We start from the raw sequence: 25610 nt of genomic DNA, 5'->3' as shown, positions 1-25610 counted from the left end.
AGACATTACATGTTTCTACACATATTAATGCACAATTACTATTTTATGCTGAATTCAACTGACAGTAAAATTTTTTTTGTTAGACGTTAAATTAAGCCAAGAGCAGTCAGTTGATGAGCCCAATAAATACTCTGACTTTCCTGACCTCCAAGGATGATGTAACCCCAGTCTCCTTTAAACATCAGACTAAGGATTTGAAAAGGAAGATAAGGGATTTTACAAAGCTAGGGAAGACTATAAACTGATCTGAACGTATCCAGCCTGACGTTTCCACTGGAAGAAAAATCATTAATACATGGAAAGTAAGGAATTGCTTGCAAACTGGTCAGACATACTGTATAAACCTGAACTCAAATATCATCCCAATTTCAAAGTCATCTTGTGAACTAAATCTTGTAGTGTCAACCTGTATTTCTCACCTTATTAACTTTAACTTGATAATAAAGTAGGAAATAACAGCTTTAATTTCTTAAACACAGTCCCAACAAACCTACTGAAAAGCTCAATCTCTGTCCCAGCAGCATCCATTGTTAACATTACTGTCTGGCACAGTTCCTAATGCGCTAAAAGTGTCAGTCAGCAGGCTATTGTTAAAAGAGTAAAAACAAGAACACAATATACAGTACATAACAATTATAGACCTATTTCAGATTTACCTTTTCTTTCTATAGTACTTGAAAAACTAGTTGGCACATAACTTTAGTCTCACCTAACACCTTTCAGGTCACTTACGTTCTAGTTTTCATGCTAGTCACAGTACAGAAGCTGCATTAACTTATGTGGTATATTACATTTTAATATTTGATGAATGAAAATGTCAAGCAATTATTTTGTTAAATGTAAGCACATTCTTCAACACCAATGATCACGCTATTTTGTTATATAATGTAGGCTTGAAAATTATGTTGGGCACTCAGGCACCATCCCTGAATGGTTTAGTTCATGCAAATCAAATCAATTTTAGCATGTACACAAATGTTTTCACAAAACTCCATTATCTTCACAAGTCAGACATGGTGTCTCACAGGGCTCAATACTCTGACTGTTCTTATTTTACATCCTTCCTCTCAGAGATTCTGGAAAACGTAACACTCACTTTCATCTGTATGTACGTAACACCTTGCTATAGATTTCTTTCACACCAAATCACATTTCTCCTTGCGTGTCCTTAAATAATTGTGCCATTGAATTAAAAGAGTGAATAGATGATAACTACTTGTCGTGAATAGAGAAAAAACACAGATGTTATTTATTGGGGTGTAGAGCACTATATAAAATTTAACTGAACTGCAAAGGCCCTATGGAGAGGGTTAACAGAGTCCAGGTCAGTAGTCCACACATCCACTGTGCTTGTGCTTGTGGTGCTTGTACAAAAATGATCTGCACAGAAATTTTTCACACAACTTTATCAGAACAAGTCTTCTTTTGAGGCATGCAAAATAACTGGTTTGTACAATGCTATATACTGTATACCCTGCCGTTCTTTCTTATATTCTGTAAGTGCCTTGAGCATGAGAAAGGCGCTATATAAATAAAATGTATTATTATTATTAAGGCTAAGGACAGACTAAGCATTTTTTTTAACAAAGTGTTGTGGCTAATGAAATAAAATTTGAACTTTGTGGTCACAGCCTCATACATACTTTGGGAGAGAAACAGATGAAACATTTGAAAAAGAACATTATGCTGTCCTGTTGTGCATTGGGTCAGTGCGTCAGCCAGTGATAATCGACAATATTGTGTTGACGGAGTTAAGAATGGATTCAGCTCAATACAATGTCTCTGAGCCAGTGAAAAAGTCAAAGCTGAATAGATGACTGACACTTCATCAAAATACTAATTCAAAACAACCATAAAATACTTATAGAAACAAAATGTTCTGGTTTTGGAATGGCCATCGCAGTCCACTAACTTAAATATTATTAGAAATCTGCAGGAAGACCTACGAGAAGCTGTGCACTCAGAAAGATGGTTTCTTAGCTGAAAGACTACTTCAAGGAAGAATGAGGAAAAATCCTTAAGCAAGAACGGAAAGCTCTTACATGAACAATAAAAACACCTCCAAATTTCCTTGACATCTTCATATTACTTAACATTTTTAATTTTTTTAAACTTCTAAACTTTTAAACTAAAAATCAAGGCAATGAAGAGTAAATTTAAAATGTTCAGAGCTAATGTTTAAGTATGCACTCAGTATGTGTTAACTTAAGACAATCAGAGAAATGTACAATTTAACCAGGGCTGCCCAAGCTCTTTGATAAAAGTGCATTCATTGCATTGCTAAGAAGGATTTGTAGAGTTCTATGAGGAAATCCACATGGACGTGACATGATTGGTGAGCTTTTCAGGGCTGTTTGATATTCTGTTGAAAATAAAACACTTAACAATTATCATAAAGTAGTTTAAATCATTTAAAATCAATTCTTTGAAACAACAGGAAAAAAACCAACCAACATCTTTAGTTTCCTATTTATATCTTTTTTTATTTGTAGGCTTTTTTGTAAAATTGAACAAAAAGCTGAACAAATAATGTGAGAAAACTGATGGAAAGTGTATGTGAGGATACAGATACTGAAGATAAATAATGCAATTCAAAAAATATCTGGGCTACTCAAGCAAATTTCATATTTATGTTAAAGATTTTCTCTACCTTTTCAAATGTCTCAAAATAAAGGCCACTAGTTTTATCACTAGTCAGGGGGTGTTCAGGACAAAGGCACAAAAGAAATGGGCTAGGATTGCTAAGAGTCCTTCATGATGGCACAGTGCTAGAGAGGGAGCCATACTGACAGGCTTCACTTCACCCAATTTGGTATTTTCTGTTTTTGTGGTCATTTCTCAGCTTGAGTTTACTTTATTAATAAACTACTATTTGTATTTACTTTGAATAAAGGGCATCCTCCTCTCACAACAGTATAAGATAACTAAAACAGAATTCAGCTGCTTGAAGGCAATTATATATATATTATATATATATATTGCATATTCTTCTAGTTGTCACAGGAAGAACTACTATACTACTATTTATGTCTGTTTTCCTCCTCCTTGTTCTATCACAGTTCCTTTTTTTTTTTTTTTACAAAGTATTGTTACATAGTTTTGTGAATATAAATGTTATAAGTTTATGATATGTTCAGTTCAGTATTAGATTTAAAATCAATGTACATTTAATATAATTTGTTGTTTAATGACAAATTATATAAAGTATAAGGATCTGTTGTTGTATTTGTATCTCAGTGTCCAGAGGCTCGGCTTACTAACTGGCCATCTACATAAAACAGGGATCTTTGTGTTTGTTTTACTTCAGAAAGTTCAATGTTGCTGGTTAAAGGCCCCTTCACACAAAATCAAGTATGGTGCTGTAACTTCAAAAACAAAAGTAAACAGTTTAATGTTCCATATCTGTGATAAATGGTATATTGTAGTGGTATTCAAACTTTATTTTAGTCACAATCTAATTCTTCAAAATGTGCCTTACCTCATAATATTTCTTAACTAGAATTTACACTTCGTCTCACAAGAAAAGGCCTACATTTTTATAAAGTAGAATTATAGGAGTCTGCATACCATCTTATGAGGTTCAATCTTTTTGATGTAAGTGCCGCAGCAACGCAGAGAAACCTGCTTAATATCAAAATTTATCTTGCACACTACAGAAGTCCACTCTACTCCTTCCCATGGCAGCCTTTGCAAATTGAATTGGCCACAATGTTAAGAGCAAATCACAACATCGCTCTCACTGTCATTACCTCAGAAAAAAACTGTATAACAGAAGCCCAGATCAGTTATTTTTTAAAACAAAGTAACTGTGATTAGCTTTTGAAGTTTATGTATGGACCTCCTCAAAGCAAAGCATGGTGCCCGGCAGGTGGTGAAGAGGATGTCATAGTGCTCAAGCATGACCCCCTGCCCCACCTCTCCATTTTTCAAGAACAGTTTTCTGACCGAGGCCAAACATCAAACCAGTCACAGCAATTTAAAGAAACTTAAGCTGAATTGCATAAAATCCTCCAGGAGGAAATACTCTTTAACTAACCCCCAATTATTTATTGAATTTGTTTCTTTAATCCACTAAAGCCATTTTAACAAATGCACATGTGTCACTTTGAAGCTTAATTTTAACACACCAATAATTATAGGGACAATATATAACTGCAAACGACAATGCATGTGAATTTGTAAGGGGTGCACCCAAACTTTGCCCTTAAACATGTATGATAGTCTTCTATTTGCTAATAAGTGTTACTTTTGCTCCAATTCTGCAGATTCAGACACAGTCAAACACAAGTGCAAAAAACAATATTTCCTAAAGAGGAGCTATTCTTGTTTGAATTCTGTTTGGATTTGAGTGCTCATCATCAAGTGGCTACCTGAATAATGCCTATTCTAAAAAGGTTAATTCGGTAAAAGTTAACAGTTAACAAAATACATCTGTAAATATAATACAGAAAGTTCCAGTAAATTATTTCAAATAGTAAAAGGTTTCAGCATTGAGACATTAAATACATAAACAAGGAAAAAATACAATGCAGAATGCTTCACTGGAAGGAAATTGTAATCAGGTCTTTTTCTACACTGGTCAACTATCCCAAACAGGCTGTGATGTTTCACACAAAAAATAAAATCACACCTGGGAATGGTGCCATTACTTTATGTGTTGGAGGACAAATCTCCTGCAGCCTGCTCTGTGTAAATGTCAAATGTACGTGGTCTTTCGCATAAGAATAGGAAGTGCATTACTGTCACACATGGGAGAATGGAGACAGTAAATGGCAAAATTAATACTTCAACAAAATCAGTACAATAAAATGAAGGTGAACTTCAAAACTGATTTTTATGCTATTTATGTGTTTTTAGTGCTGGTTAGTGGGAAAACTTACAGTATAGTAGTGAGAAAATGATTTTACTATTACATTCATACAATAGCAAAGAATGTCTGGCATAAAGAAAGAAACAATGGCAACTGTCTTTAAGAAATGATAATCTTTGCAAAGACTACAAATATATAGTCTACTTATAAAGCATGCACTCAAAATCTGAATTTCTGAAAAGTGCACGAGAGACTGGCGAAAACAGAAAGATGTGCTGAAAATAATACTAAAGACTGAAATGACAAAAAAGTCAAAGACAAAATATTTTGTAGTTGATATTTAATTTCAAATTAAAATGGTCTTTATTAAAGCTCAAAAATGCATCTGCACTGCTCTCTCAGGGATTGATTAATTTACCAATTAAAAGGCTAAAGGTATAATTCAGCAGTAATTGTATGAGTAAGATGTTTTCATGAAAAAATTGGAAAAGGAAAGATAAAAAAACTAGCTTTTAACTTAATTCTAAACCAGATAAAAATGCAAAGCATAATCTTAAAGACAGAACTGGTAAAAGAGTAGTCATTAAACAGCTTAGTTAAAATCATCAAGATGACTGACAGAAAATGCATTTTTCTGCGTTTTACATGGCTAATCCCTTAAAGATGGCATAAAGATCTGGAAATGGAAAATTTGCAAAGCAGCAACAAGGGTAAAGATCTCTAAAAATGCCTAATGTCTTGATGCTAAATAGGTTTAGCATAGCTAACACATTTAAGCAATCAAGAATATCTTTCCTTTTATAAAATATAAATTTGGTTGTACTGGAACATTATTTCCACACATTACAACTAATTTAATTTTAAAAGACAAATATGGCTTTTCAGCAGAGTTAATTCAAGTGACTCTAATTTTTATTTTTTACACTTTATGTAAATTAGATTTAGAATAGAGGCAAACTGTGGCCTAATTAGATTTTAGAAAATAAGTCCCAAGTATGTTAAACAATTAATTAACTGTTAATCGGCCTGTCACTCCTGAACCTAATTGTATGTGTAATTACTTTTCTGTTAGCTTCAGTTTGACTGATAAACATGTCAGGACACTTAGAACAGATAAACGGTGTTTTTTCACAGCCTATAGGCATAATTAACACTGCAGAGAAGGCTGTTATTAAAACACATAGAAGATGATCTACAAGGCCTGCAGAGGAGAAAAACATCGCCATCTGACCTCCATATAACCAGTGTAGGCGATTAACCTATTGCCAAATAAGAAGGCAATCACACTGCTTAGCCTGTTGCTCACTGTTCTGCAATACATGTGGAGCTTAAAGAGTGTTAAGAACATGATGTCACTACTGTTTGTTTTTACACCTCACCTTAGTATGTACAAACATTGTAGTCACACTAAATCAAAAAGCTCAACAGTAAATATGTCAACAACAACAAATCAAATATAAGCTATCTTTCGTTAAAGTATAAATGTGGAGTACACTTGTTTTTGGTGGATATCTACAGTGAATATAATTTTAAAATATTAATGTTTTTCATTTTGTGAGGTGTTTTACTAGCTTATTATATAATGATGTGCAGATACACATTTTTCATGTACTAGTGGTAAGTGTAACTTTTTTTTACCAGAGTTTCAGTAGGTAACTATTACTGGGTGATAATTATAATTATTTATCAAGTCAATATGTAGTTAGAAAGTGAATTAAAACTTGCCTTTTCAAATATTAAAAAATACATGACAAAAATAAAACCTATCCATTTTAAACATAACTCTTCTCAAAACAAAAGTGTTAGTTCTTATAAAGGATAGAAATCCTATTTATATAAGCAAATCTTTCTGGACTAAGAGCATTTTTTGATGGTTCAATAATTATTTCCCAATCATCCCAAATGAAGACTACATATTTGATGTTTGCTGTTGGCAACCTCACACCACTTGGACCCTGGCTTGACTGGTTTCCCTATTTTTATTGACATTCCAAAGTTGCCTGCCATGTCACTTGTGGACTCTAAATTATACCTGTGTGAATATACATGGGCATTAGTGTGCCATCAGGTGGACTGGCATGCCATCCAGGACTGCTCCCTGCCTTGGTTCCCAATAACCATCAACTGGAACAAAACAGGTTAAGAAAATGGACAGCAAAATGTTGTTGTTGCTATTGGTATACTCGGTTTAATCCCTGTCATGTATGGGTTTACTTTGTTGTATTGTAAAGGCCAAAATTGTAATCCTTGCACTGATGATTACCCTTATGCAGTTTAACAAATTTGAGAAAAGCTTTCAAGTTATTATAAGTAAACAGTGGGTGCTGTTGTACCATAGATTCCATGTTTTTTCAGTGAATTTCTTATGGTGCATTTCTGAGTAAAGACCTTAAACAAAGTCTACAGATGTTTAAATGTTACTCAAGGGGTCTTTATGACTTCATGGAAAATTGGGAAAGATTAAATGATGTCCCCACCACCTCTAGTTGGACTTTGTGACTCTAACTGGGATTTGGTGGAGTGCCAGTGCCATAGAAGTGGATTTTTAGATCTTTCTAGACTAATAGCTATGACCATTTTTTTGGAAGCTGTCACATTATGTGCCTCTTGAACCAGTATACTGAAAATTTCACTTTGACAGTAAAGGCTAAAGTTAGTCAGATTTAAATTAGGCAAGCCTGTCTTAAACATGTTTGATTGTTACTCAAACTTGGAGAGATTACCCTACCTTTTTGTTTAACTGGTTTGAGTTTACTGTGGAGCAACAACTTTTTGTACCCAAACACTGCAGTTTAATAATCTTGCAAACCAAACCAATGAAGTGTCAAACTTTGATTTCATTTTTTTCTCTCAGGCTTCCCCCAAAACACTTACCTTGTGAAAGGTACGTTTATAAAGACAACCAGTTCATTAAGTACTGGACATTGCAGCTTTCATTGGATTTTTCTTACATTCACTGACAAACTATAGTAGTACAGTAAAGGCTGAGGGAATGCTTTGGAATGATGTATTTTGATGCTGATGGTTGCAACTGCCTAATTATATTTCTTTATTAACGAATATGCCCAATCATTTCCTTTATGGAGTTTGCATGTTTCCCCAAAATCTGCATGGGTATTCATTCTACATTCCCAAAGATGCGTGTGTTTGGGTTGCCAGAGTTGTTTCCTCCCTTAGGTCAAGTGCTTCTCTGGCTCCCTGCAACATTAAATTGAAATAAGCAGGTTACAGAATGTATGTATTTGCATATATATCTTCTTTTAACACTGTAATTCTTTATATCTGTTTACAAAATAATAAAAATATTTTAATGTTTATAAGGTGTGTATTCATCTGTAATGTAGGCAGGCTTTATAAAGATAGGATTACAGAATGTTAAGACAATAGATAGTAGATCTAGTGAAGAACAATAGATGCCTCTATGTTTGCTGTTGTTCTGATAATGACTCAAATCAAGTCTAGTAGATTCTAATCCATCAGCACATATCTAGTATAGTCTAGTGGCAAACTGTACCAACAAGCGTATTTGCACTTACATCCAGCAGAAATTCACCAGTTCTACATGTACCTACAGAGGTGGAGCTAAAACGTATGATTTTTTTGGAGAAGAATTTAACAATCAGTCTGCTAGAATGTACTAATTTTAAAAGTTTTTAAAATACTGGGCAGGTTTTACACTTGAAGGTGTACAAAACAAACTGACTGAGCAGGGATGGAAAATAATGCTTCTGGTTACAGATGCTGCACTTATCATTACTGTGAGCTAATTCTACAATACAATGCTATGTATCTATTAGGTGTTAGGGCAATAGATACAATTATGATAGGCTTACTTTCTCAAAATGTTTAGATGAGAAGCTTGGGATTTGAGATTGCACTCTGTTCGCTTCATATTGTATAAGACAAGCAAAAACACAATGTAATGTATGTATTTCTAATTGAATCTACCAAAATAGTAGAATTTACAATAACTCAGATACTGTTTGGTGTCCACAGTAGAATTGCAATTTTTAATTAGCTCAGCATCTTCATATTAACACATCTTAAATAGAAAAATATTGCCTCTGTAAAGCTTTTCAAAATAAGACTGAGTTTTAAAAACATGCTCTGACTTCCCCCATGATCCTATACTGGAATTAAAAAATGTGCAGAATAAATTCATTCACACAGTTATTAAAATGGAAATTGTCCTTTGAAATGTTTTAAAGCCTATCATTATGCACATAAAGGTATTTGCTTCCATAGTTCTATGAGCGAATTAATTGAAATATGTTAAAATGTTTGTGTTTGTTTTGTTACCGGCCTTAAAACATTAAAAACTCATTAACATCCTTTTAAAAGCTTTCCACTAAGCTACAATTCTAATTATGTTTCTTTTTTTAATAATTGATGAATAAATTGCCACAGAACAATCACTAAAACTATACTGACTTGCATGCCAGGAAGAAGTCAAAAGTTATTTGGGTTCAAACTAATCCTTTTAAACCTCTTTCTCCCACAGGGCAGTATACTTTTCTGAAACCAAGTCCTCAAGTTAAAACAGCATAAGGAGCCTGTCATTTCTTATAGTGAACCCAAATGCATCTCCTCCTAATTCTCTGGCACTCCTGTCAAATTAAGACTTTGAAGTGGGAAATGTATGTCTCAGGGACTGTTTACGGGCTTTTTACTGTGATGGTAACAACATTCCCAAGACTAGATGTTTAGCAAATCCCATTATAAATTTAACAGCTAAGGACACAAAATACCTAAGGAAATGCTATAAGCAGACATCACATTAGCATGCAGTAGCTTGTAAAATACAAAGTGTAGGAATGGAAATAGCGATGTAAAATGTAATTATGCATTGATTATAACCATATACTATGAAGTATAAAAATAAATAGGCTTTAAAGTGTGTACAGTATGACTGTCAATGATTTTTGAGCATTGAATGATATTTACACCAAGAATAATCATGAATAATCATATACAAAGATCCTATGCAGTTATTTCATGAGTGACAAATGCAGGAATATGAAAATACAAATAAACATATTCATTAACAAAATTCTGTACTGCACTTTATGAGACAACAGTTCACCTAATAAGAATGAATAGAAAATATACCATGTTTTAGCTTTCAGAAATCCTGTAAAAATATATAATAAAACTATAAGCTAAGGTGAAAAAGTATGTCATCTTAAATAATCTTTCCTCAGAAAATTAAGATTTTCAGTAATGTGCCATTCCATCAAAATTTATTAGAAGGTATTTGCACTTTTTCCTGAATTATTTATACTGCCTGACCTTTGGCAGTCAAGAATCTTATGTTTGGATTTCAACCAACACTGCAACTTGATTCTACCAATTATATGCCATTAATCTCAAGCCATTTGAGCCTGTTTGCATTTATATTTTAGAAAACCATTTGCACTTAGTATTTGCAGTTTTATAGATCAATAGTTCTCTGTACTCTGTGTCAAGTCTTTTCTTTAGCTGTTGTTTTTGGGAATTTGCTCTAATGTTTATGACTTGTCCACTGGTCATTCATTTTTGTTATAGCCTTCCAATTTGTACCCTGAACCCTATTGCCAATGTTTATGACTATGTCCTCTAGTGCTTCTTTGATTTTTTTTGTTTGCCATTTAATTTAGACTGTTCTTTTCATGTCTACCTATCGTCCAGTTGTCCAACTTATCAGTCTTAAGAACTACTACCATCTGGGTCCTAAACATTCATAAGCAGCCTCTTACTTAATGGTGGTTAACTGAGCATGCAGAGGAAAAATAAAGACTTGACTTGAGATGGTCTGAGCATGTAGCCACCAAAGAAAATGGATATTCTTATGAGTTATGTCCTGGCTGCTGAATCAAATGCCACCTTCATGTCCAATTAAAAACATTATTGAACTGGAATAACAACTGTGACTTTCTCTCAACTTAATACAGTGATATTATAGTCTGTTCAAAAATGAACATTATATAGTATGTACTAGTATTATAAAGTGTGGGTGTTTAATCACATCAGAACCCAATAAACAGTATGTATGAGAGCAGAACTGTGTGAGAAATTAAGGCAAAATGGCAATGCTGATGTAGTTGACAGTAAACACCAAATTCCAGTACTTTAACTGCAACTAATAATTAACACAATAAAAAAAGAATCTAAACATTCATACTGTATATGTATACATATGTGTATTTGTATGTATATATTCACTAATTACAGAACAATAAAGAACCATACACAGATACATTAATACCTGCCAAGAAAACCTCTTAGGATTTGTAGTATGAGGATTGGATTGACAATAAGCATGGCCGATTTAGTTGTTTTGTGACCAATTCTGTGAATCAAGAGGACTTTAACTATTTCCTCAAGAACCTAAACTGGTGCAAGGAAGTTATGTCCTACCAGAATAATGACCAACTACAAAATTGAGCCAGGCAATTTGGGATGTTTCAAAACAAGGAGATGAACTGTCCTGAATTTACCAACCAAAATTCATTTCTGAAGCACAATGAAAAATCAGGGAAAAAGGCTGTATCATTGCAAATGACTGACACTCCTCAACAAGAGTGTATCAGAGTAAATTTAAAAGGAAAAAATCATAGGAATTCCAAGGGAGATAAAGTGCTACTGCCAAAAGAGCTGAAAAATCAAGAAAAAAGATATTTTAGTACAAATAATATTTTAGTCTTTTATTTTTCAAATGTTTTATGTATAGAAAGTTTTTGATTTTGTAATGCATTGTGTGAATTGGGAAGGAAAATAATCATTCAATGCTCACGTGGACAATGACAGTTAGACCTGGAAGGGCGTGATTGGGAGGAATGGGCCCCCTGTCTGAACCCGAGCGGTGTTTTGTTATTGGACTTCTATGCTCATCACGGATTGTCCATAATGAACACCATGTTCAAGCATAAGGGTGTTCATATGTGCACTTGGCCCCAGGACACCCTAGGCCTCAGTTCGATGATCAACTTTGTGGTCGTGTCATCGGACTTGCGGCCATATGTCTTGGACACTCGGGTGAAGAGAGGGGCGGAGCTGTCAACTGATCACCACCTGGTGGTGAGTTGGCTTCGATGGTGGGGGGAAGATGGCGGTCAGGCCTGGTAGGCCCAAACGTGTTGTGAGGGTCTGCTGGGAACGGCTGGCAGAGTCCCCTGTCAGAAGTAGCTTCAACTCCCACCTTTGGCAGAACTTCGACCATGGCCCGAGGGAGGTGGAGGACATTGAGTCCAAATGGACCATGTTCCGTGCCTCTATTGTTGAGGCGGCTGACCGGAGCTGTGGCCGTAGGGTGGTCGGTGCCTGTCGTGGCGGCAATCCCCGAACCCGTTGGTGGACACCGGCGGTGAGGGATGCCGTCAAGCTGAAGGAGTCCTATAGGACCTTTTTGTCCTGTTGGTCTCTGGAGGCAGCTGATAGGTACCTGCAGGCCAAGCGGAATGCGGCTTCGGTGGTTGCTGAGGCAAAAACTTGGGCATGGGAGGAGTTTGGAGAGGCCATGGTGAATGACTTTCAGACGGCTTTTAGGAGATTCTGGCTTACTGTCTGGCGTCTCAGGAGGGGGAAGCAGTGCAGTGTCAACACCGTATATGGTGGGGATGGTGTGCTGCTGACCTCAACTCGGGACGTTGTGGGTCGGTGGGGGGAGTACTTCAAAGACCTCCTCAATCCCACTAACATGCCTTCCAATGAGGATGCAGAGCCTGGGGACTGAGGTCACCGAGGTGGTCAAAAAACTCCTTGGTGGCAGGGCCCCGGGGGTGGATGAGATACGCCCGGAGTTCCTCAAGGCTCTGGATGTTGTAGGACTGTTTTGGTTGACACGTCTCTGTAACATAGCATGGACATCGGGGACAGTGCCTCTGGATTGGTGCACCGGAGTGGTGGTCCCCCTCTTTAAAAAGGGGGACCGGAGGGTGTGTTCTAACTACAGAGGGATCACACTCCTCAGCCTCCCTGGAAAAGTCTATTCGGGGGTTCTGGAGAGGAGGGTCCATCGGATAGTCGAACCTCAGATTCAGGAGGAACAGTGTGGTTTTCGTCCTGTGGGGGGTGCTCCAGGAGTATGGGGTAGCGGACCCCCTGATAAGAGCTGTTCGGTCCCTGTAGAACCGGTGTCAAAGCTTGGTCCGCATTGCCGGCAGTAAGTCGAGCCCGTTTCCAGTGAGAGTTGGACTCCGCCAGGGCTGCCCTTTGTCACCGATTCTGTTCATAACTTTTATGGACATAATTTCTAGGCGCAGCCAGGGTGTTGAGGGGGCCCGGTTTGGTGGACTCAGGATTGGGTCACTGCTTTTTGCAGATGATGTTGTCCTGCTGCTTCATCAGGCCATGATCTTCAGCTCTCTCTGGATCGGTTCGCAGCTGAGTGTGAAGCGTCTGGGATGGATGGGAATCAGCACCTCCAAATCCGAGACCTCAGCCAGAAAAGCGGGGAATACCCACTCTGATCAGTATGGTATCCGCAATGATGCGGGCTCTGTATCGGTCTGTCGTGGTGAGAAAAGAGCTGAGCCGTAAGGCAAAGCTCTCAATTTACCAGTCGATCTACGTTCCCATCTTCACCTATGGTCATGAGCTATGGGTAGTGACCGAAAGAACAAGATTGCGAATACTAGTGGCTGAAATCAGTTTCCTCCGCAGGGTGTCTGGGCTTTCCCTTAAGGATAGGGTGAGAAGCTCAGTCATCTGGGAGGGGCTCAGAGTAGAGCCGCTGCTCCTCCGCATCGAGAGTATTCAGATGAGGTGGCTCGGGCATCTGGTCAGGATGCCCTCTGGACGCCTCCCTGGTGAGGTGTTCTGGGCACGTCCACGCCCCGGGGAAGACCAAGGACACGGTGGATGGACTATGTCTCTCAGCTGGCCTGGGAATGCCTTGCGATTCCCCCTAAAAGAGCTAGAAGAAGTGGCCGGGGACAGGGAAGTCTGAGCATCTCTGCTCAAGCTGCTGCCCCCGCAACCCAATTTTGGATAAGCGGACGAGGATGGATGGATGGAAATAATCATTTTTCAGGCATTGTTCTTTTGGCTTCTGGGTCAGTTCAACAGTTCGAATTTGTGTGCTTATATGTAACAGACTTACTGGAATCAAAACCTAAAAAAGAAGCAGACATAAACAAAGACTACACAATATGGGAATAATATTTTGTGACAGGTTTTAAGATAGCAACTAATTTTTTTTAAACATCCAGTATAAAAGGTTGCATTAATAAATTCTTGATACAGTGTTCCAAGGTTTTGCTAACTTTTTTACATGGCTGTATATTCACGTCTGACTTTGGAGTGTAAACATGCCTGTCATTTCTTTATCCTATGCAAAATTAAAAATAAAGTAAAAATCTTACGCAATACAAGTACAAGAGTATATCTGTCTGATGATAGTTTAGAATACCTAGTTATTAAACAAATGAAGAAAACCTGCTGGCTGATATATAAACTAGGCTAAAATGACAAAAACTTTCCCTTTCCCTTTAACAGTTTGTCTGTATAAAACAGTGAGCGACACTGGAGTTCTTTGTTTATCATCATACAAAATATACCAATAATTAAACACAAAAAATGTACATTACAATGAAATAGAGCAATAAACAGGAAACTCACACAACACATATATTGCCATCCATTCATCCATTATCCAACCCATTATAAATAACAAGAATTAAATAAATTATAAGCAATTTAGCTTGTAACAGAAATTTCAATAGAATTTGTAAAGTGGGAAACCTTGACACTTAAACACTTTACACATGAAAGAGTATATACAGTACATGATCATAAAGAATCAGAGAAGACTAACAAAAAATGGCAAATATATGAGAGTACGCAGCTCTCATAATAAAGTATCTTATCTATCTATCTATCTATCTATCTATCTATCTATCTATCTATCTATCTATCTATCTATCTATCTATCTATCTATCTATCTATCTAAACGGAAGATGGAATTAACATTTACATTCATTCTGTCAATCCATTTTCCAAACAGGCCCTTGTGAACTTCTACTTACAGGATTGTGGCGAGGCACACAAATGGCAAATTCCACATCTGGATGGGGTGGCAGTCCATCACTTTATGCATTAACCTACTCTACCTAAAATTATATAACTTTTTAGTACAGTCTTTAAAGATTGTTGGTTATTTTGGTTTTCATTTTTGTCCATTTGTATCTACAGGTGAATGTGTCAAGGTATTTTCAGTGACATACTGTAATACTAATGGTGAAGACTCCATAGTTGGTACAAGATGCGCACCATCTTTCAGTTTCATGCAAGGTAATGTTTGTGTAGAATATATAGAGAACTAGTGACACTTGCACAACATTTTCTTGCCAGTTTTTCTTCTTAGCTGTATAATGTGTTATGGAAAATAACCTCAGATCTCAATAAAGTGCTGAAGTGATCTGATATGATCTAAAGTGATCTGTTTTTTGTAAGCCAACCAAAAAATCTGAAGTAGCTGTTACAGTTTTGTAGAAAATTGCATAAAAGTTTCTACAGTGCAGTTGTGAGTCTGTTTAGTAACTTAGTAAACAGGATGTTTTTGCTAGGTATTATAGCTGCTAAAGGATTCACCAGCACATACTAAATGAAGATTTACTTACTTTTACAGAAAAATTATTTGATTTTGTTAAGTAAACACCCATCCATCCATTATCTAATCTGCTTAGTCAAATTCAAGGCTAGGCAGGGTCCAGGCAGCATCAGGCACAAAGCTGGAAATATCCCTGGATAGGGACACCAGCCTTTCATAGGGCTCAAACTTGCACACACCCCGACTCTCATATAGCGTCAATGTACGTCTCCCTTTAATAAGAACATCTTTGAAAACTCATGTAGAATGGGGATGACTTGCAAAGTCCACACAGATAGAACCCTGGCCAGGATCTGAACTAATGACTATACCAGCTGAGAGGCAACAGTGCTAACCACTGCACCATCTCTTTAAATAAACATGCTTTATATAATAAATAATGAAGTTACAGATGTGGTGTGGGTGTTTTTATTCAGATTACCTTCATTAAGCACTATAGTTCAGGTTTTTGTTTCGAGTATTTGTAAAATACACGTTAAGTGTTTACATGCTTTTTCTAAAGATGGAAAATACATTTTAAATATTTTCCTCAATGAAACTTTAACAAAAAGTGTGATCAGCACTTGCCATTATTCTGTGATGTCATCAGTTTTGCACATTTGAATTTAGAAAACTATTTTCATCAGTATTCTGGTATTATTATTCTCCAGTACCATGTTGTTGCCTTGTTCTCTTTTCCCACTATGTGCTGCTTTCTGTAAATGGAAAGTCTTAAATGTCACTGTTTTAAAAACTTCTGTAAGATGCATACTTTTTAAATTAACTGAACTAACTATGATTAAGGGACATAGTTAAATTCAGAAATATCACATAATTAGTATCATGGTAGATTTGCATTTTTGTTCAAAATGTTAAACCTGTACGCCATGCAACTCCTCTTACATAAATGCAGAAAGTAAAACTTGAAAACGTATAAAGCTTTGCAAAGCCACCATTTAAAATAATGGCATTCTCAGTATATTCTATCATAGTATTAATATAGATACAGTATTTCCAGAATACATACACACACAAGTGATATTCTGGGATTTACCTGTCAGTTTCTTATCAATTCTGACATAACCATACTGTCACCTACTGTATAATTAAAGAGTACATATGGAATTTGTTCTAATAATATTTTTGAAAAGTAAATTGGAGTTACACATGTCTAGTTATAAGAAATGTCAGATTACTTTGACTTGGATGGGGATCAGTTTTCATATTTTTGGTATTAAAGTAAATATTGAAAAGGTAATAAAATGGAAAGGACAAAATAAATATAAGCTTTTTGAACAGAATGCTCATAAAAGTGCAAATTTATAGTCTAATAAACATATCAAACATCATTCAAAGTCTATCATTATTACAATACTCTTGAATGTGTGAGTGAAATACTTGATGCACTAAATGTAATAAGAATATATTATGGTTTCAGAATTATTTTACATCAAATGTTACAAGTTACCAGAGTTATGCAATAATATATATATTGGATTTGTTGTGCAAAAACATGATAAGAAAGCTTGTTGTGATTAAACTGATACATTTTTCGCCAAGAATACTTAGCAAAGTGTAGAGAAAAGCCAAGCAAAATGACACCTTTTATTGGCTAACTAAAAAGATTACAATATGCAAGCTTTCGAGGCAACTCAGGCCCCTTCAGGCAAGATGTAATACAGAAACTGAAGTCCCCTGTGTTTACATCCACACACTAGGACAAGAAACAACACTGGCAAATCTTTAAATGAAAAATCTTAAATGTAAAAAATTAATAGGTTCATTCAGGCTAAGCAAATTTTATAAATTCAAAATCTCTGAGTTAAATGAGAAAACGCTTATGGCTAAACCTACAAGAATTTGCTAAATGTACAAATGTATTGGTCTGAAATTAACTAACTTGTAGGAGATGACCAGACAAGCATTACAATATGAAAAGCAAAGAAAATTAATAGAAAAATGCACAAAAATAGCACAAAGTGCTCTTAACTGACTACAAAAGCTGATACACTGCATAGATTAACTTTAAAACCATAATAACATTAAAGATATATTAAGGTAAAGTAATATAGGATTTGTACATTTATGTGCATGAAGATAAAATAGCAACTTGAACAAAATGTGTGGGGGAAATTTTTGAATACGTCTACCAGCTCCTCTCTGGACTTTTTTATTGCTCACCCCGAATTATGGGCAACTGAACACAAAATTCCAAATGTGGTCTCACAAGTGTATTACGTGTACAGCCTCCCTTGAATAATTGTACACATCAGTCTCTTACCAGTCAGTCTTAATCAGTTACGTAGATTATTACCTCATCTAATCCATGGTCTAATCTGAGGATAGTGATGTTTCTATCAGAAAACCTAAATACTTTCTAGCTCCAGACCCCACTGCACTGTGAAATCATGCTGAATATTTTTACTTCATATTTGTAAGGTTTTAAATGTATTTTTTTATCTCTTATCTACATATATCTAAATATTTGTATGTGACCTTCTGCAGGGGCTATGCTAATTCTCAAATATTTTAACATTTTGTTACCTACATTTTTAATTAGATCATTCAGATAAATTTAGAAATGTAATACACAATCAATATGCACACTGCTCTTAATCCTTATTACCTGTTTCTGGGTACCGCTCATTTATTATCTTATCAAACATTTTCCACCTCAAGGTATATAACATTCTGCACAGCACATAACCAAAAGTTTTTAATTATTTCTTCCTAAAACTCCAGCATGTTATTTAAACATGGCTTCACCCTTGTAAAGTCCTGTTAACTCCTTACTATCATGGCTGTACAGTTTAGCTAGTGTGTTACTTTTTTGTTTTATATAATTCCTTCATTTAATTTGCTTGTGGTGCATGTCAAAGCTTATATTTTCCAAGGTTGGCCTGTTAATCACTATTATATAATGTTTCAACACCTGTTATCTTCCAGACTTTCACCAATTTACCCAATATACAGTCATTTATGGAAACTGCTAAAGATTTGTATTATTCTTTGTATTTTTGAGTGATCCTATGTTAAAACTGTCTGATCTGAGCATTAAAATTTTCTAGCAGCAGATGGCACAGTAGTTAGTCTTATTGCCTATTGGATCCAGCATCATTTGTTTGAATCCTTTGCCTGTTTTCTGTCTGTATGGAGTGTTCAGGGTTTATTTGTTCCAGTTTTCATACAGCTAAACTGGTTCCCCTCCCACATCCCAAAGGCGGGCATATTAGGCTTATCAATAATTCTAAATTAATCCTTTGGTAGATAGATAGATAGATAGATAGATAGATAGATAGATAGATAGATAGATAGATAGATAGATAGATAGATAGATAGATAGATAGATAGATAGTTTATTAATCCCAAGGGGAAATTCACTTTGTGGGTATGTATGTGTGACTGGAGACTGTAGTGGTCTGCTGTTGCATCCACGGTTATTTTCTGCCTTGCATCTGATAGTGTCAGGATAGACTCTGGCTCCTCATGACCCTGACTTCAAAATTTAGTATAGGATTTAGGATTTCAAAAATCGTTTATTACTTTACATTTACTAGTGATATTAACATATTACTGACCTTCTCTTGAAAACTTTATAAATGAAAATGGTCTGCTATTTCCATTGTTGTATTCTAAGTTAATGTTGTCTTGCAACATCTAAATAAATGTAAGTAATCAATTAAAATGTAGCTTGACAGTAGGGGCTGTGTCAGAATTATGTTTGTTTCAAACACCCAATTCCTAGTGTGGAACACAATAAATGAAGTACACAGTTTACTGCATTGGCAATTCAGTGGCTTTGATTGGCAGCTGTTAAAAAAAATACATTCATAAAGAGTATGTGTGATATAACATGATTACAGAATGCAGAAAATATAAAAAGTACAGTGAAGCCCGTTTTCTTAACATTATTAAATAAGAAACATTGTCTAACTTTACCTTTTAAGTTAATGTTGGGTGACACTTGATAATGTTTACAGAGCTGAGTGTTGGCACTCTCACTTTTTGTAAACAACTTTTGACATTGATTATCAATGTTCAACTAGCAAGGCTTGTCAATTACTCCTTCTGAAGTTTTACCAATCAATCTTCTTGTCTTTTCCATTTACATGTGCACTACCGTAGGTCACTCATTTACAGCATACTCACCATTAATAACATCTAATTCAGGACTGGTATTTAACTAATGACTTATAAGTGAAAGGAAAATTGAAAGGGAAATATTCTGGGAAGGTTTTGGAAAAAGTAACCAAATAGTTTTAGTAATGATTAAAAGACTATCTGCTATTCTGGATGTGAAATAAACATTTCAACTGTTTTTGCATTTCTAAAAAGGAAGCAAATAACAACTGCTTCTGGGGTTAAAAAGCATTATAGGATTTAAGGACAGATCTAGTTAAATATGTTTTAGAAGACCTTCCATATTGAAATTGGCAGTGTCCTCTCAGAAGTTAAATCTACTTAGAATTATACTGCCTACATTAAAATCTTTAAGCAGTACTCAGAAGTATATAATATTCTAACTGTATTCCATAAAGGGATATATAAAACATTTTTAAGGGTTTTAAAAGTGTTTAACAACAATTATAAAACATTTGGTACACAGCCAAGATGACTGTGCCTTTTCAAAATGGTCACATCATAAATAATCATTTTCAGGATAAACAATGATGTACTAACCCTTTTATTTTTAAATGCCTCAATGTATAGCCTGATTGAAGCCTGGGTGTATTTATAACTGCAATCAATATACAGATTTGCTGTTTAATTATTTTCAGATATACATGTATATAAAATTCACTCAATAGTTATGTTCTTCTTAGCAAAAAATACAGTATTAATTAATAATGAAGGTTTTACTCCATTTCAGAAACTAACTCACTCTTTATAATTTATACTAAGGTTTCAGAAAAATATCTTTTAACACTTCAGCCTTGTTAACCCTACAGAAAAGAGAGAAGTATACTTGAAAAGAATTTCAAAGCAAAGGAGACCAAAAAGATATTTTTCTAAAGCAAGTAAAAGCAAAGAAAAAGTAACCTATTGTTGAGATAACTGGCTTCCATTAACATCAGGTGATTGGCAGGAAGATTGTGATCTTTCCATCTGGGGTCAGCTTCTTTTCAAAAAAGGGCAGCCCTACTGATCCATCTTTTAGCTACAGTCTCTCACCGAATCCCATGTCTCCTGCCTTTTAGCTTTGATTTTGCTCAAGCTTTCTCTTGTATTGGCCTTTACCTGTCATCAGCTATTCCGGAAAGCACTGCAAGTGCAGAGAGTTTGACCCCAGGGTACAACCAGGGTGAGGAGGTAAAATCTGACCACTGGGCTAACTTCCTTATCTTTCATAGGTTCCAAAGTACAGAACAGTATCAAATTCAGACAAAAGCACTATGACCCCCTAGGAGAGCTTCCTGAAAAGTCACTGTTTCCTTTCAAAAAGACTGAAAAGAAAGGTCTTCTAACACTTAAAAAATAATTAAACAGTGGAGAAAACACTCTAAACATTTCTTTCAAAAATTAAAAAAATATATTCAGTACATCCACGGCCATATTGTACAGACAAGAATGCAAGTATTTAAAACTAATATGAGGAAACAGACTTACATCCATGTAGCATTCAAACTTCATTAAGATAAGGGTATAATTTAATTAGAAGAATTTAAAAATCAATGTGAGACATCTGAAAGACAAGTTACTAGGATATAAATTAAGTGATATTAAACATAAACAACTTGCAGGTTTACGTGCAACAATGTTTTATAATTGCTTAAAGCAAACTTTGATGCAGAAACACTACCCTTCTCCAAAAGAACCCTGCAGGGACTTTTTTCATATGTTCAAAGATATGAAATAAAAACTTTATTGTTAACAAAAACTTTGTGATTGATCTATTTGAAGTAGAAATAATCAGTGCAAATGCCCAGAAACCAAACCTTTTTTCAATAATAACTTCAAAGACATGTGTTGTATCAGATTTGACAGTGTCTACAAGTAAGGCTATTATTATAATATGTTCTGTTCCTGGCTTGAAAATATTTAAAATAAAGTTTAACTACAAGAATGCAATTAATATAAATTTCATATTCTGAATAATATGCAGATGATTATTGATTCTACATGCTTCTATTCACTTGCTGGAAAACACTAATGGCTTTAATTTGGCAAAAGTAAAAATACTCCAGACTCCTTAACAAGTCTAGGCAAATGTGATAGCATATACAGAAATGAAAGGAAATGGAAAGAAGGTGTTCCAGTTTAAAATTAGAACAACAAAAAAATCAAAGAGGCAATTTTAGGATTTTGTTAAAGTGGTGCATTTGTTTTGAAAAATAAGAACCATAGCACTGGTTTTCATCACAGTATATACATTTGTTATCCAATAAAGCCATGTTACAAAAGTCTAAATGTTAGATATTATTATAAAAAAAAAAAAACATAAATCCTTACTTGTCTGAGGTCAATGAAGGCTAACTGTAAGGTGTCCCCTTGAAATCCTGGCACAGGTTCAGAGCTAGCAAACACTGCAATCAAAGATCACAAAACATATACTCTGAGGCAAAACGTTTAAACAATTTCAGCTATGCATAACCGACAAATAAACCAGAAGAAATGTTCTCTACATGCCACTGCAAATAAGGATTACTATGAGTACATCTTGACTTCGGGAGTGAGGCAGGGATTTTTGTCTTCATTAAATGGCAATTACCACCCTTAAAGTTAATTCCACACCCTATACCACAAAAATTCAAATAATTCTGGACTGTATATCATTTGTACAATTATCACTAAGTTATTAGGGATACCCTGTGTAAAGTTTACCACTTCTCATATGCTATATTCATATAGGTAATTTTATTTTTACAATTCATGCCCTACAGAAAAAATATTACAAAAGTATTTTGAAAGGACACCAATTCCATGGCTGTCAACATATTTTTAAACATCTGCTTTTGTTACAGCATCTGCTCAATAAAAATCCTACCTCTAGCCAAACAGCAATTAAAGACAGACAGTAGGGTGGGAGTTAGCTTAACATGCAGACAACAGGTGGAATGCTCTAAGCACCACAATGACTGTTTGACTGGAATGTCTGTTCATGCCTTTTAACAAGTTTTTGTTGATGGAATGTAGCTCCTTTAAGAAAGTTTAGAAGTTTAAAACAGGGTCAACAAAGCATGATACATGAGAGGTCTCCATACTTAAAATATGAACCGCATACAAATGGTTGATTTACCAATGTGGAGTGAACCACCCAAATGCAAGTTTTTGTCATTTAGATTGATATAAATATGCCATTCAATCATCAGACTTATAAATGGCCAAAAGTCTGCTGCAAATACTACAAAACTGAAACACTATATTATAATGTTCTTCATGTATTGTGTAACGAATGTTGAACTGCACCTTGGACTGTTAAATTACCCATTCATTACTTTAAAAGAGATTTAATTAGTAAAAAATACAATTAACATATTAAATTACTAAAATATCTGTACTTATTATAGCAGAAAGTATCACTTTAAACAATGAATTACAACAAAAGGAAACCAACTTTCCCTAATGTCAGCAGGGTTTTGCAATAGGTTCATTATAGCTTCACTATCTGAGTTAATGTTCAAAGACTAAATTACAGCACCGCTTGAGGTTAAGTTTGAGGTAAATAACAGTAGGAAAAAAATAACCACAAGACACTCTAATAATACACTGTAATATCATTATGAGCACACACATGTATTTTGTCTAAACAAATATATTTTTTTATGAATTATGAAAAGCTAAATATAAATTTAAAAACCTAAAGGTACAATAGGACTTTTAGCATGAAATCAAACACTTGCACTTTAAAATAATAAAATTAGGTCAAAATACACAGATTTCACATTGCCATAGGCATTCCTAAGATAAGGAATATGGAAATACTTAATCAATTTTATTTGAAATACACACATAAAAATAAGAATTATGACTCAGTTGTAGAATGATTATTTAGGCCAGTTGCAGACAAATTTAAACAGAAATAGAAAGCAAAAAACAGTGCCAACTGAAATTTGACTCGGTGTACTCTGAATCTGTTCAATCAACCTGATGTGCAATTGATGAATATGCTTTTGGATCAGGAGCAGAAATTGGAAATGTTCACTCTGGTATGGCAATGCTGCTTAATATTATTAATATTATGAATAATTAACATATGTACTAGGAACATTTAAAACAACTTTTTATATTTAATTACCTTATTCCAGTTATGTTCACTGTCAGGTAAACAAGCAGAAATATGAAAAATGAATAAGAAGTATCAGATAAATAGTACTACATCTTTACCACTGTAGTAGTGGTAGTAACTATATTTCTTAAGGATTTTTTTTTCTAATATAATAAATGTGTAAAGCTTTGGATGATGTAACAAATTAAAATTTACCTGACAAAGCAGTTGTAGGCTAATATAATGGTGGTATTCAATGTAAATGTAATGAATGTAAATATTTACAGGTTTAATACCTTGATATTATTATTTACTTCTTATTGGTTTTTACTTGACATTAATGCTGGCACAGTAGCATTTATTGCATTAGAAGGAGCTTGGAAGTCTTGAAACTTATAAATTTAAGTTCAGTTACAGTTTCAGTCAAGGACATGTCAAGTAAAAATGTTTTTGCATTAGAAACAATCTATACATATAGATATTGTAAAATGAGCATTTATAAGACCTTTAATAATGGTTCTGAGGTAGCTCTCACTTACTAAATAAACCTGAAAGCAAGTTTACCATTAAGTAGCAAGAGACATAATAAGTGCAGTCTTCACATCATTATTTATTTACTTACTGTATTTATACATCACAGCAACTGTGGCACAAGAATTTCAATATGCTATTGGAGTGTATGTGACAATAAAGATCTCTAACTGCTAAAGGTTAGTTGTTAAGAAATAATATATAAATACTTTAAACGTATTTTGTAGCCAGTCTGATTATATAAGCTATTGCTAATAGTATTTCCAGCAGAAAAATTCTTCATGTTCTCAATGTTAACGTTTCTGCTTTGACATGGTTTACAGTTTTACTTTACACTAGTTTTTCCTTACACTGGTCAATTTCTACGTTTGTCTTAGTAAACGTAACCTTCTCCTAAAAGGGTAGCATCTGATTACCTTTTGGGACCGGATGTGCTAACAATCATTTTAAAAATTTAATGTACTTGTAGTCTATTCATTGCGAGCTATAACTGCATTTCTCTTCTATACTGCAAAACCTGTATGTAAATAATAATGTAGACCAATCAGTTTCTGATATCAATGAGAAGTCTGTGTTTAACGGATGTGCAGTTTAAATCCAAATGCACATGAGCAGCATGCAGTTTAGCCCTTTCGATTGCTTTATGTAACACAGCAGACTGCAGTTAACATTCTACTGACACAGGGCTGTCTAATAATTTGTATATAAACTTAATATAAGTATTCTATGTGTTGCTTATTATTTGTAAATGAATTATTAGAAATTTCCCAACAGAACCCTTTAATTGTTATTTAAAAATTAATAAATAATGACCCTGAACAACTCATTCGAACAGCCCATTCTCCAATTATAAAAAATTAACCTAAGCAACGTATAAGTCATCTTCTCTAATGATTTAAGTAAATTATAAAATATTAATGTATGATGTCTGTTGCACCTTTCATATATATTATGACTGTTTTAACTTCTCTACCATACCCTAATCAATTATTGAAATAAGTTATTTTGTTGTTTAAAAAAATAGTAAATATTTTACTAAATGAACTAACATTAACTAGAATCACTAAATATGTGATCTGAGTTAATGGAAAACATTTTGTTGTATACACAACTGAATGAAGCATAATATGTTAAAAGCAAAAGAAACCAAAGTATATAAAAGTAAAACTCTACTTCCCGATATTCCAGTCTCTTCACAAATAGTAGAGATTACAGCATGCACCACCCTACATCAAAACACTCAAAATGCCTTTTTTGTATCCCAAATAATTCTTTCTCCCTGTATCAGTTTCTAGATGAGCTAGCTTACAGTTCTCTGTGTTACACATCAACCTATTACCATATTCTAGTGTCACATCTAGCTAAACATCTTGACAGCTGACCTATATTTCTTCTGGAGGGATACATTATTAGTAGCATGGGAAATCTATGAATGCTCATCTCTATAGCATCTGTCAGCGATTTGCTCTCTATTTGGCTTTTCTAACTATGGTAC

The 25610-nt window shown here is 34.6% G+C and overlaps 1 protein-coding gene across 3 annotated transcripts in view; it reads right to left on the bottom strand.

Annotated features, from left to right (window-relative positions):
* exoc6 (exocyst complex component 6) overlaps positions 1-25610 on the bottom strand; it is a 200750-nt gene that overhangs the window by 4724 nt on the left and 170416 nt on the right. For 2 of the 3 annotated variants that reach the window (XM_039770996.1, XM_039771004.1), the window contains one exon: positions 21829-21902. The exons of the other annotated variant lie outside the window; for it this stretch is intronic. In XM_039770996.1, the coding sequence (XP_039626930.1) occupies positions 21829-21902 (74 nt within the window). The remainder of the gene's footprint in view (positions 1-21828; positions 21903-25610) is intronic. 3 annotated transcript variants of the gene reach the window in all.

The sequence above is a fragment of the Polypterus senegalus genome, chromosome 1 (assembly GCF_016835505.1).
Source record: "Polypterus senegalus isolate Bchr_013 chromosome 1, ASM1683550v1, whole genome shotgun sequence".
Lineage (NCBI taxonomy): Eukaryota > Metazoa > Chordata > Cladistia > Polypteriformes > Polypteridae > Polypterus > Polypterus senegalus.
This window is presented reverse-complemented; position numbering and strand designations above follow the sequence as displayed.